The following is a 13204-nucleotide window of genomic DNA, read 5'->3' on the forward strand; positions in this document are numbered from 1 at the left end:
CTTAAGAAGCAAAATATCCCTAACTGGTAAACAGGGGCTGTGTCGCTGCCTAGTCCTGAGCAGGGCTGGGAAGCCACACAGAGCTCTGTCCCATTTCCCTCTATTTTTCGCAAAAAAGATAGATGCTCTTTAAAAAAAAAAAAAAAAGAAGAAGAAATCAAATTCAGAAGCTGGCTAGGTCTTGGGATCTGAGGATTATTAACTCAGCAACACAAATGTAAATCCATGGCCAGGTCTCAAGCCACTTTTGCCATAGAACAAGAAAGCGCCCCACAACAATTTCCACCAACTCTGTGAAAACCTTGGTGAGGGCTGTGCTGCTGCTCAGACTTTGCCAGGGGCACTTGCGGTTCAAGGTGCGTGGGAGTTGAGGGTCGCGTCTAGTCTACGGGTCTCGCGGGGGGGGGGGGGGGGTGGCAGGTGTGGGCCTTGGGCTGGGGTAGGGGGGCAGGCTGCCTAAGAGGCAGCTCCCCATGGCATATTATGACTCAAAGGGGCCAATTGCTCCCACAGGGGAAGTGAGCCAGGAGGCTCCCCACTTTGAGAAATGTAGTCAAGATCAATTTCAACATCAAGTGTGCATCCAGGATAGGCCAAAACCTTTCGGATCGCAGGATGAGACTTAGTCTTCATCAGATCCTGTTCTCAGGGTCAGGACACATTTCGGTACACATCCCTTGTTCCTAATTCTGAATTTTTTAGAGTCAGGACCTTGGTGGTGGGTGCTGCCACCCCTCTGTGGAGGGGGGCGAGAAGTGTGGGCCCGGGATTGGGGTGGGGACTCGCCAAGGATCACACAGCGAGTTAGTGGCAGGGCTGGGACAGGGTCCCGACCCCCCAGCAGTCAACCCGGGGCTCTCTCTGCCTGACACACTGCCGCTGCACTCTGTGGAATCTCAAATCAATCAGAAAGACCTCAGGGGTGCGGTGCGGAGCAGGAGGTGAGTGCGAGTCGGATGTGACGTGTGAGAATCAACGAACCAAAGAGACTGTAGCCCTTTCACAGTGGATGGTCATGCACAGCACTCGTGTCGGTTTCTGCAAGGACTCTGTGGCTGAGACCCCTGGGATAGGGATGTCGGTTCACAGAGCCCTGGTTCTGTTACCATGTTTTTTTTTTGTCTTTTGATATTTTTTTAGAGTTTAGAATAACATACTTATTTCTTTTACTCGTTTAAAGATGAAATTCTTATTATTATTCGTTATCATGCATTAATAGAGAGAAAGAGGAGATAGTCTCCGTGGGCATTGCGCTTGTCACACAGCAACACAAAAGCAATACATGTAAGCATAGCGTTCACTAGATTTCACACAGAAAAAAGCAAATTCCACCACAAAGATTAGCACAGACCGCATGTAGTGAGCTCTGCGAAACCCCGAGAATATAGAGGGGCCTGTGGGGATACTGCTTAGATCTCCTCCTCGCCCGCCTCCTTGCTGAAGGTGGCCATGTCGATCTTCTCGGGGAAGATGATGTTGACCGCCAGGTCTTCCCCGCTGTTGTACTGCAGCAGCAGGTTCTTCTTCTTGCGCAGCATGTGGCTGTAGCGCAGGTTGGACACCCAGGCCTCGCACTTGTTGAGGAAGACGATGCCCACGGTGCCCAGAACCACCAGGCTGGTGAGCACGCCCAGGATGGTGAAGCAGATGGCCTGACCCTCGGTGAGGAGAGGGGTGCTCTTGTTGAGCTCTTTCATGGACACCTTCAGGATGCGGTGCTCAGGCTGCGGCACTGGCAGCTCGTGCACCCCAGGGGTCAGGCGGTAGGTCAGCCCATAGCCACTGGGCAGATGGGTGACCTGCGAGGGGCCGGCCCCGCGCTTCTTCACGCAGGTGGGACCCGTGAACGGGGGCTTGCACAGACACTCGTAGCTCACCTGGGAGTGCTGCAGGCAGGTGCCCCCGTTCTGGCAGGGGCTGCTAGCGCAGATGGTCACCGGGCGGCTGCAGGTCTTGTCGATAAACCCAGCCGGGCAGCGGCAGCGGAAGTCACCCCCTATGTCGGTGCAGACGCCATCGTTCTCGCACGGGTTGGGGGTGCAGCTGTTGGCCACGATCTCGCAGAAGTTGCCCGAGAAGCCAGGGGGGCACAGGCAGGAGGCATGGGAGGCCCGGCCCTCATCGTCCACGCAGGTGCCTCCGTGCTGGCAGGGGGAACTGCAACACACACAACAGGACATGGTAAAGGCCCTCGGGGTGGGCCAGGACAGGGATGTCGGGTGCGAAGGCGGGTGGGGGAGGCCAGGCTCCTCAGCTGCAAGGTCCAGGACCTGACCAGAGGACAGGGGCTCCCACACAGCAGGCGAGGGAGGGAAGGAATGCCAGCCAGGGAGGCACCTGGGACCCCCGGCTGCAAGGGGCTCACCAGCTCACCCCATCAACGATGCCAACCTGGAACACACCTGACCTCCCATGCCAGGATGCCCACGTCCTCTCCCACCTGTTATTTCATCCAGAGGACCAAGGGCTAGCTGCTAGACAGGTGGGGAAACTGAGGCTGGGAGAGGAATCATTAGGGACAGCCCAGGTTTGGAGCAAGCCCCTTCCCTTAGCTCCGGCTCTGGGCTGCTGAGGCAGAACCAAGCAGGAGGGGCATTGCTCACACTCTCCCGGGCTCTGCTGCCCTTGCCCCATCTGTGTCCCCCGCCCCACTCCCAACCCGTATTATTATTTTTATTCCTGGTGAGGGAGTGGGCCTGCAGGCTATTGTGAGGGAAACCCTTGGGGACTCTCAGAGTGAAAGCAATGAGTTCTGTCTAGGCTGGTGGCAGCGGTGTCTGTGGCAGGCTGTTTAACAGGGGCCCATTCACCCAAGGGCAGCTTGCAAACTGAAGCCCTGTGCTCAAAGCCAAGCGCACACGGGCATTTAATGTAAGTGCTTTTAAAGGAGCAAGCCCTTTGTCATTCGATAAATGCCAAACTCCAGGGAAGAAAGGGGCCATAAACACCAGGAATCGGCATTGCTGCGGCTCTGGGTGGGGGCACACAGGAGCTGGGCTCTGAAGGAATCTCAAGGAGGGGGTAAAATATTATAAATGTCTCATCTTTTTTTTTTTTTTTTCCTTCTTGCTAAAAGGGAGAGCAATAGAGTCTAGCTGTCACCTCCCTCAGCTGACACCCTTCTGAATACTGATCTTTGGAGGACACATTCATGTCTGTTTAAAGCTACGGCCTCCTGGGCACTGTATGCCACCCTGAAGGGGCAGGTCAAAGGTGCTCATTGTAGAAGGACACCCCAAACCAAGCCCCAGCACAGGCCCCGGACAGGGTTCTTTCTGTCCTTTGGATTAATGGATTCAAATCCCCCCCCCCAATCACCACCTCCCCTGGCCTCAGCCTAAGGCCCATCCAAGGGTGAGGGCTGCTAAGTCCCAGAGCTGGCCCACTGCTTTCTCTGTCCCCTCCCAGCCCCGCAGTCGGTGGCTCCCTCTCCAGACATCCCAGGAAATCCAACTGCAGAGCCCACCAGGTGCCCAAAGCGCCTGCCACAATGTTAAGTGGGTTTCACAAACAGCCTGGCCCTGCTGAACTCTGATCTCCTATTATGTTGCCTTTAGAAAATTATGCAGCTCGGAGTTCCCGTTCACCATTCCAATCTACTGTCATTCACACACATCAGGACTTGGGAACACCAAGAGAATATGAAATCACCTTCAGGATCCTTTGAAAAAATTATGAAGATGATGCCTTCCCCCCTAAACACGCATCTAAAGTGGCTCTCCATGGGATCCTGGGGGCACTTACATCTTTTCTTAGGTGACAGGTCCAACAGGGTCAGGCCAAAAGGGCCTTCAGGAGAAGCAAGACTCAAAGGCAGCAATCATTTGATCAGAGTGGGGAGAAGTATTTACCCATTGATCACGCAGGGTCCGTCCTTCTCCTGGCAGTCCTTGCCAGAGAATCCAGGGGGGCAGGAGCACTCATAGCGGCCGCTATCGAGGTCCACGCAGGTCCCATTGTTGGAGCATGGAGTAGAGGTGCAAGCCCTGACATCTGGGGGGTACCGAAAAAAATCCCACTTAGCTTCTGTCCCAGATGCTAGTGTGGCAGGGATCCCGGCTGAGCTGTCAAATGACTGCTTGTAGCTACTAAGTGGGGTTCACAGTAAGAGGGTATACTGACTCCCAAACTGAGGGTGGGGGTTTGCTTAGAAGGTCACAAGTCAGAAAGCCAGGGCTCCTGACGTCCAGCTCAGGACAGCTGCCCCCCTTCCTCCGTCCCCTTCAAGCCCCGAAACAGGTACCCCTCCCCTGAGATTCCTTAGTGCTCGTCTCCTCCACACATACCTGGGAGAGGGGGTCCTCACCATTTGGGGGACTAGTCCAGCCCAACCCTTGGAGAAAACCACCTGCCCGTCACACTTTTCCATCAAAGACCCCTGTCAGGCACCAAGACATATGATTCACCCCACTGCTGCCTGCACAGGCCTATGGCCTTTCTGCTCACAGGTTCCAAATTAAGGGGGTCCAAAATTAAAAGGCTGAATCTTTTGACGGCGGCAAAATCCAAGCGCCTCCTGCCCACACGGGTTTCCATGAACACTAGCGCACTCTCTCTGTCTTTAACGCCCCCTGCCATGCTCACTTCATTATTCGGGCTCGACAAGCTAGTGATGAGCTGAACAAAGGGCCTGGGTCAGGGGCTCTGCGCTGGTGGAGACCTCAGCTCCCCCGCAAAGCCAGGTCCCTTTCTGCTGAGTGACAGAAAGTCCACCTCCCCACCACTCTGTGCCTCAGTTTCCCTCCTTATAAAAGGAAGGGGTCTCCCTGGCTGATCCCTGAGGGGTTTCTGTAATTTGGGCTGCTGCACCTGCCAAACAGAAAGCCAGGGTTGTCCAGGGACAGCAGGTGAAGGTGGGCGGGGGCAGTGGTGGTGGGGAGCTGGCTAACTCCACGTGTGCAGAGCCCCCGAGACCCCCTCCCTCGTGGAAGGGAGACTGCAATCCGTCAGCAAAGGAAAACAAGAACGCCATGTTGATGGGCTCTCGGTGGGAACCCGGCCTGGTGCAAGGAAACCACAAGGAGGATTTATCTTTCTGGGACAATGCCGGGGAGCCTTAGCCTGGGGAGCCTCCGCAGCAGGGTCCTAATTCTTCCCTCCTGCCTCCCCTCCTGTTAGATTTAAGCTAAAGAGCTGGTGACCACCTCCAGACTGACCCTGCTCCTCTCCCTGAAATGCCAAGCCTTGCGATTCACGCATCAGCCCCCCCCCCCCAGGCCAACCCAAAGCACAGACGATGACGCTGCTCCCAGCACAGGCTGGGGGTCTCCAGCTCGGCAGCAGCTGGGTGCCCAACAGGGGAGAAGGGAGAGGGCAGGTAATTACCCAGAGGGCTATTCCTGCAATGCGACCCCAGACTCTCCAGCCCCCCACCAGGCAGCCTGTCAACCTGGTGGAAAGGGGTGTGCTGAGGGAGGGAGGATTTTGTCTGAAAACTCCTGTAGGGTGCTCTGTGTTCAGATACCAAAGAGAGGGTGCTCTAGGTTAAAAGCCTGACTCTGACCCCTAACCGTGGCTTTTCCACGGTCCTTTGAATCCCAAGATGGCTCAGAGCTGCTGCTGGTGCCGACACTGCTGCTGCGGCGGCTGCAGTGGGGCGGCGGCGGCAGCAGCGAGGGGCTGCGGAATTGCTGGCCAGAGCGTGAGTCAGCTGCAGATCAGCCCTGCACCATGATGGGGGTCAGATTTTAAGGGCCAGAGACAGTGGGAGGGGGAGCCCCCTTTGCTTCTGTGGTCCTCAGTTTCCCTATTTGTGCCACACAGCCTTTCTAATACTGGGGAGACAGGCCTTGGGGCAGCTGCGTATGCTGCTGGGAGATTTTTTTTAAGGACTTTTGTTCACTGGGACTTTGGGGAGGGTTTTGCCAAATGAGAGTGGGTTCAGACAAACATTTTGCAGCCTAAAAGGGCAGCCCCAGCCAACACTCAATTGCTCGGGGTAATGGAGGACAAAAATGGCATGAATTAATGAACTCAACAGATAACACCAATCTGCACTTTAACCCCTTCTCGGCTATCCAAACCCCCAGCTTCCTGCCACAATGGACCACTGAGCGCTGGCAGCCTGTCCCTTCCTTACAGATTCAACCCCACTCACCATTCCCTGTCTGTTTCTCTGTTCCTCCCTTGCGTTTTGCATTTACAGTGTCCCATATGACTTTCTTGGTGTCTAAGCCCTGAGATACCCCAGCCCTTCCCCATCTCTGTATTTTGGTGACTTACACAGGTTGCCTGGGGTCCACAGTTCAAGCTGCTCAGCTGTGTGTGGTGTTGTTTATTTTTTAACTTTTTATTCAACAGGCAGCTCCCCCTCACCCCCATCCCCAAAGCCTTCTCAGGATGCTAACTGTGCAAAGGTGAGCAAAATAAAGTCCCTACCTTTAAGGAAGCTTTGGGCCCCAGCGGGAAGCCATAGAGGTCTTTACAACAGAAGGCTCTAGGTGTGCTGGAATTAGGCGCCAGGGGGAAGGGAGGCGGTGGGAGGGGAGGCAGGAGGTCGGGGAGCAGGGAGGACAGTGGGCAGAGGAAAGTGCCAACCTATGTCACAGAGTTTTCCGTCCCAGCCATCCTTGCAGATGCACTGCCAGGGTTCCTCACAGAGTCCGTTGACACAGCCAGGAGAGGTCACGCACTGGTCACACAGGGGACCCTGCCAACCAGGCTGGCACCTGTAGGAGGGACGGGGGGGGGCAGATGGGAACATATCAGGTGGGCAGGGGTGGAGAGGGCACTCAGGCTGCTTTTTGTGGACCCAAGAGCTCTGGGGACAGGGAAGGCTCTGCATAGTGCCCGGCCAGAGGGTCCCAGGAGCAAACACCAATCACCTGAATAGAAAAACTCAGAGAATGTGCAAAAGGACAGTCAGTGGGGTCCCTGAGAGCTTAGGAAAGCTGCGTTTTGCCGCAGTGTCCCGCAGTGGTCTCACCCTGCAAGGGGCTCTCTTCCTCCATCCCCCCCCTCCACAGCCCCCACAATTTCCACCCCTCCTTATTCCCCCACCCGTTTTCTGCAGAGGCAAGGAAGATGTGTGACGCAGCACAGTGGCCATGTCCCCCCTTTCTTTAGCCTGACTCCATGATTCCCCATGACCTTGCCCTGGACCCCACAAGCTGCCTCTGAGGACCTACTCCATTACCTGCAAACATTGTCATCCTCGCAGAATCCATTTTTAGGGTCACAGGCCGGAAAGCATTCAGCTCCTGAGGCACAAGAAAGGTTACAATTCACCCCACAAGGGCCCAGCAACCAAGGCAAAGCCCATTTTCTTCTAAACAGACCACTCACTGACTGCCCCCAGGGGAGCAGACGACCCTCTTGGGTCCTAACAGCCTGGCACACAGTAGGTACTTCTTATCTGTGGATGGAAGAGGCTGAACCTGCTTGGAAAGAATGCTCGGCCATGTTCCTAGCCAAGACACCAAAGAACACCCCCCAGTTCCCACGGCAGACAGACGCCTCTTTTTCCTCAAAGAAAACACCTAATGAACCTCAAATCCTTTAAAAGCGGGCCTGGGGACAGAGGAGGGGGTGCTCTCCACCCTTGAGCTCAGCCAAACCCTCATTTTTGCACAGTGGGCTAACAGGGGGGGACAGATTTTGAGGTGCGCAGTTTAGAAAAGCCGAGGCAGATTCACCTGGCTGCTCCCAGGTGAGGCAGCTGGGTTGTTTTAAAGGTTCATCGCTGTCAAACCAGGCACCCAGGTCACATTTCCCCTTTTCCCCACCCCACAGTCTTCACAGAAAGGGGGACACACAATCATACTGCAGAGTGGGCTGAATTTTAACACTGTTAAAAGACATTCTGACACTTTAACAGGCACCTGCTGTATGAGGTTATTCAACCAGCTTTCTAGATAGCCCCCCACACACACAACCACTGGCGCAGAAGGGGCGGGGGGCACTGCGGGAAGGGGGCAACTCTCTCGCCGCCAGAGACAGATGGCCGCTGCAGAGAGAAGTGCCGCAGCCCCTCACCTAGAGAAACGCGCAACGCCACGCAGGAGGGGCTCAGACTGGGATCCTGACGGGAATGGGGGGCTACCACGGCCAAGTCACTTCCCCAAATGCCCCCCAAGACCTGCTCTCAACACGCACGCAGGGACACCCCCCAAAGTTGCGCCACTGAGCATTTCTATAGAAGACCTCCCAGCATCGCCGCTTTTTTCCATACCTCCTCAATCAGCGCAATGACACCCCTCGGAGCACCACTCTGTGAGGCGGGAAGGGGCTGGGGTCTCCACCTCCCCTACTCCAGGGACCCCAGGGGGCGGGCTGGGCATGCGATGATGGAGGGGAGGGCGAGCAGGCACGGCGCCGCGGGCTTAGGGTTAGGTGGGACAAGCGGGACTTGGGGAGACCCGAGGCGCGCGGGGCAAGGGGCGACCAGCGGGGCATCGCAGGCTTCCCCAGAGGGGGCGCGAGCCAAGCCGCCGGGGGTCTCACCATGGGTGCTGTGGCCGATAGCCAGCAGGAGCAAGAGGACGCGCAGGAGGGCTTCGGTCGCGGTCATCGCGGGGTGGCCGGGGTCGCGGTCCAGGGAGCGGTGCGGGCGCAGATCCGGCTCCGGGAGCTGCGCTGGGCTTCTGGTTGCGGACGCTGAAAGGGGCGCGGACGCGCAGCGAGTGGAAAGCCAGGGCTGCACCGGGCTGCGCGCTGCTCTCCGCCGCCGCTGCCGAGAAGCTGCCGCCGCCGCCGCGCGCCGCCCTTTTCGTACCGCCTCCCCCCCCCCTCCGCGGCCCCCGCCCCCGCCCCCGCCTAGCGCGCACGGAGCCGGCGCCGGCCAGTCCCGGTGACCCCCCCGCCCCTCGCGAAGCCGCCCGCAACACCGCAGCAGCCTGGAAGCCCGCTCGCGCACGCGGGTGCACTCTCGGGCTGGACCGGCACAGGTACCCCCCGCACAGGACGCACAGGACAGCGCGCAGGCGTGCCTGCGCAGCCCGCCAGCCCGCCAAGCGAGCGCGAGTTGCAGAAACCAAGCCTGGCTAAGCCGGCAGGCGCTCGAGGAAACTCGACGCGCGGAAGAGAGAAACGCACCCCAAAACTTCGAGAGACTTACTGTGAGGGTCCGGAGCACTCAAGGCTTGCGTTATATGCCCAGAAGAACACAAACGAACACGACGGCAACGTGGAAAACGCACATTAACAAGCAGGCGCCCAAAAAAACACTCAGAAAAATTATTGTGCCCTCAGTTTCCCCAGTCATGGAGAGGCACGACAGGGCATTCAGATGCCCCTTTAGCAACACGCACCCCGCTACCCAGACACAAACAGCAACCCAAACACACCGCAAGGTCAATAATAGTAACAACTGAGACCACCGCATGCTTAGTCCCAGGCGCCCAGACAATAGATAAAAAGTTCAGAAAATCTGGGCATTCTCTGTGCAGAAGCAAAAGCAGAGCACACGCGCACCTAAACACGCTGTAAACACACTGACACCCTGCTCCGATTCAGTCTCAGCCACCCACACACATGCTGGCGTCACAGCGGGGGTCTTAATCATCAGAAACATAAACACGTGGATTCTCCTGCGCACATGTGCTGGCCACACACCTGATATTCATAAGCATCCATGCTCAGTTCCCAAAACCCACAAATCAGATTCTTGGTCATACACTTAAAAAAATTCAAATATGCAATCACACCTCCCCCAATGAAAATTCTCCCAACACATACACAATTGAATTCATCTTTGTCCACAGTGACACATGTTGTTAGCCTTCCAATATGTAATCTTCCAGACCCACTGGGAAGCCTACAGCCAGGGGTTGCTGGAGTGGGGGTAGGGAATACTGACCCTGCCAGATACTGACCCCCCACCAAAGCTTCTGGGGAGGGGTCTCCCCAATGTCCCTCCTGCCCCCCAGCCCCCAACTCAGTTTAGATTCCAACTCTGGATGGAGCCCTCACTCTGGAGGGGGGGCAGCCACACCCTCTGAATCCCCAGCTCTAAAAGATAGGGAGGGAGGGGGAAGAGGAGATTAAAGGTGTTTAACTTTCTGGGGAGATCAAGATTTTTGGAGGGGCCATTTTTGTAGGCTTAATTTGCCTGCAGATCTGGGGAGCTGGTACCTGCTCCTCACAGCCTCTCCTTACTCAGTGCTGGGTAGAGGGGATCTTTGCCCCTTTGAACCCTGGGGAGTAGTTCCTTTGAATTAGAGCCATCTGAAGGTGCACTGGCAGGTTTGAGGACACTCTTACCATCCTTAGAGATGTGGGAACCCCCAGGGCCAGTGCAGTCCCTTAAGATAGCTGTGGGGGGGGGGGGTGCGGGGAAGGAGGGGGGTGTGGAGAGCACATGGCTCGGGTGGAGACCTCAGAACCGCTCTGAGGCGGCTGAAGCGGAATCCCCATCCCTTTGTGTCTCTTCTCTGGTGTTCTGAGCAGAAGACCCAGATGGGTGGGGACTACTGGCTTTGTTTTGGGGGCAGGCTAGAAGGAACAGTCAGGGTGCCCACCAGATGCCCATGCATTTCTGTGGCTCCTCTCTCTTCCATGGAGTCTTTCCTCGAATCAATAAAGCTAAGTCTAGTCCGGCAGATCTTTGTGTCCAATGCCCCGGACTAGAACGAGAGCCGCTGGGGGAGCCTGACGCCATCGCGCATGCCTGTAATCCCAGCGGCTCCGGAAGCTGAAGCAAGAGTTCAAAGCCACCCTCAGCAATTTAGAGAGGTCCTAAAGAACTCAGCCAGACCCTGTCTCTGAATAAAATGCAAAAAAAAAGGGCTGGGAAAGTGGCTCAGTGGTTGAGTGCCCCTGGACTCTTTCCCCAGTACCAAAAGGAAAAAAAGGGGGGGAAGGGAGAAGAAAGAAAGAAAGCTGGCTATGTACCTCAGTGGTTAAGCACTCCTGAATTCAATCCCCAGTATTAATAATAATAATAATTATTATTATTTTAAAATTCGTATTTATTGTTTATTATAATTATTTATTATATTAAAATTATTTTTATTTTTAAAAGTGTTTTTTAAAGATGATAATTATTTTAAAATAATAAATAAATAAATAAATAATAAAATAAGAATTATTATTATTTTAAAATAAAAATAAATAATAATAATAAATAAAATAATAATTATTATTTTAAACTAATAAATAAAAATAAATGATAATAAATAAAATAATAATAATTATTATTTTAGAATAATAAATTAAAAATAAATAATAAAAAATAATAATTATTATTTTAAAATAATAAATAAAAATAAATAATAATAAATAAAATAATAATTATTATTATTTTAAAATAATAAATAAAAATAAATAATAATAAATAAAATAATAATTATTATTATTTTAAAATAATAAATAAAAATAAATAATAATAAATAAAAAATAATTATTATTATTATTTTAAAATAATAAATAAAAATAAATAATAATAAATAAAAAATAATTATTATTATTATTATTTAAAAATAATAAATAAAATAAATAATAATAAATAAAATTATCATTATTTTAAAATAAATAAAGAAAGAAATATTATTATTATCTTTAAAAAACACACTTTTTTGGGCAGCTGGCAGGCCCAAGCCAGGAAGCCCCTCTGTCCATGGCACTGCAAGCACCAAGTTATTCCTGACCCTCCTTCCTCTCTTCCCTCCTCCTGAGGACCCTGTCTTCAGCCTCCAAAATTATCCTATGCAAGAGGCAGAGCTGGCTTCTCAGCTAGAAGCCAAGGAGGGGTGGAAGATCTTAGAGCTGGGTTGCCCAGTGGTGAGGGCTCCCCAGGCTCCTGCCCAAGTCACATGGAGAGGTTGTGACTCCATGGAGCATAAAGGGGGCCCCAGCAGCAGTCCAGTGGGTCCTCCATCTAAATGACTCCTCCCTACCAGGTCCCTTCTCTGCCCTGCCCAGTTTTGGAAGGGAGGGAAGTGGGGGGGGGGCATCCTCACCAAAGGGCACTCCCCTGGCTAATGGGCTCCTGCTCTCTAATCCCAGTTTCATCCCATATCTGCTGAGGGCCCTGGGCCCTGGGTCCTCTTTCCCTGTCTGTAAGCAGAATGATATACCTGTCCCCATAAAGAACTCTGATTTTGTAAACGGGGGAGCTCTGTGCTTACAAGGTCTGTCCCTTCCAGTCCTTCCTCCAATAGTTGTGACCCCGCTTCTGCCCCAGCCAGCTACAGAGATCTCACCGAGAGAAGGCAGGGTCCTTCTGCCCTGGGCCTTTTCAGGAGCCCCTCGCAGGTCTGCTGAGGGAGGGAAGAGCTTCCCACTGACACCAGCCCGGGGGCCTATGCTGGTTTGCTCTGGTCTCAATAAAGCAGTTTCAAATTCAGTAGACCAAAGATTTCTTTGCGGCAAGCAGACGTTGAGAGGGGTAAGCTTAGGAGCATTAAGGGAGGGGAGGGTGGGGACTGTCACAGACTCCAAGGCTGCACAGAAAGAATGAAAATGCCAATCTAGTCCCTTGAGGAAAAGACAGCAGCGTCTGCAGTTTGCAAGCAGATCCTGGGGCTGGAGAACAGCCACCCCTCCTCTCTCTGTGAATCTCTCCTCTCCGCACCCCTCCCCACATCCAGGGCTTAGGTTCAGACTCCTGGGAGCAGAGGGATGAGGCCAGCAGCCCCCCTCTGGAAATGCTCAGCCCACCAGTCACCACAGCACGGCACATGACTACACGGGTACCGGGTACCGCGACTGGACTTGCCAACCATGGGGTCACATTAGAATACAGGGCCTGGACTTCCTTGGGGCCAGGCTCCTTCTCACTTGCCACACCAAGGGGCTCTGTCTGCAGCCACAGCCCCCAGTGGGCAGAAGAAAGCCCAGCAACAAAGCTGGCCATGAGTGAAAGTTTTCTAAGGGAACTAAAGAAATGTTATAGCCAGTCTTTTCCCCTCTCCCTCCCCCCACCATTCAAATCCTGACCCCGCCAGGGCCAGCTCCAGACCACTTCCCCCTTGATTAAAGACAAAATTGCTGATCAGGGAAGGTCGGCAGGGTGGAGCAAGAGCTAGTCTGGACAGCAGGCAAGGAGGGCCATTGGGGGCTGTGCCCCCACCTTGACATTCTGCTCTGAGACTCGCCCCCTCCCCAGCGCTGAGAATCTCCCGCCAACAGGCTTTGTTCCTGCCTGAACTGGGTTGTGTTGTTTGGAGACGTCTGAGCCACCGTTGAGCCAGTCCTAGTGGGATCAGGTAGGGCCAGGAGACCCAGGTACCATGAGGTCTTGTGGGTGCCCGTGTCCCCCTCTCCA

At 53.8% G+C, this 13204-nt stretch overlaps 1 protein-coding gene across 1 annotated transcript; it reads right to left on the reverse strand.

Annotated features, from left to right (window-relative positions):
- Window positions 1-1214: 1214 nt before the first annotated feature.
- Window positions 1215-8631, reverse strand: Dlk1 (delta like non-canonical Notch ligand 1). The gene is made up of 5 exons (XM_027946695.2): window positions 8443-8631; window positions 7136-7199; window positions 6538-6668; window positions 3852-3993; window positions 1215-2157 (listed from the first exon to the last, which is right to left on the reverse strand). The coding sequence occupies exons 1-5, from the start codon at window positions 8507-8509 to the stop codon at window positions 1410-1412; spliced, it is 1152 nt and encodes a 383-aa protein (XP_027802496.1). The 5' UTR covers window positions 8510-8631; the 3' UTR covers window positions 1215-1409.
- Window positions 8632-13204: the final 4573 nt, after the last annotated feature.

The sequence above is a fragment of the Marmota flaviventris genome, chromosome 2 (assembly GCF_047511675.1).
Source record: "Marmota flaviventris isolate mMarFla1 chromosome 2, mMarFla1.hap1, whole genome shotgun sequence".
Classification (NCBI taxonomy): domain Eukaryota; kingdom Metazoa; phylum Chordata; class Mammalia; order Rodentia; family Sciuridae; genus Marmota; species Marmota flaviventris.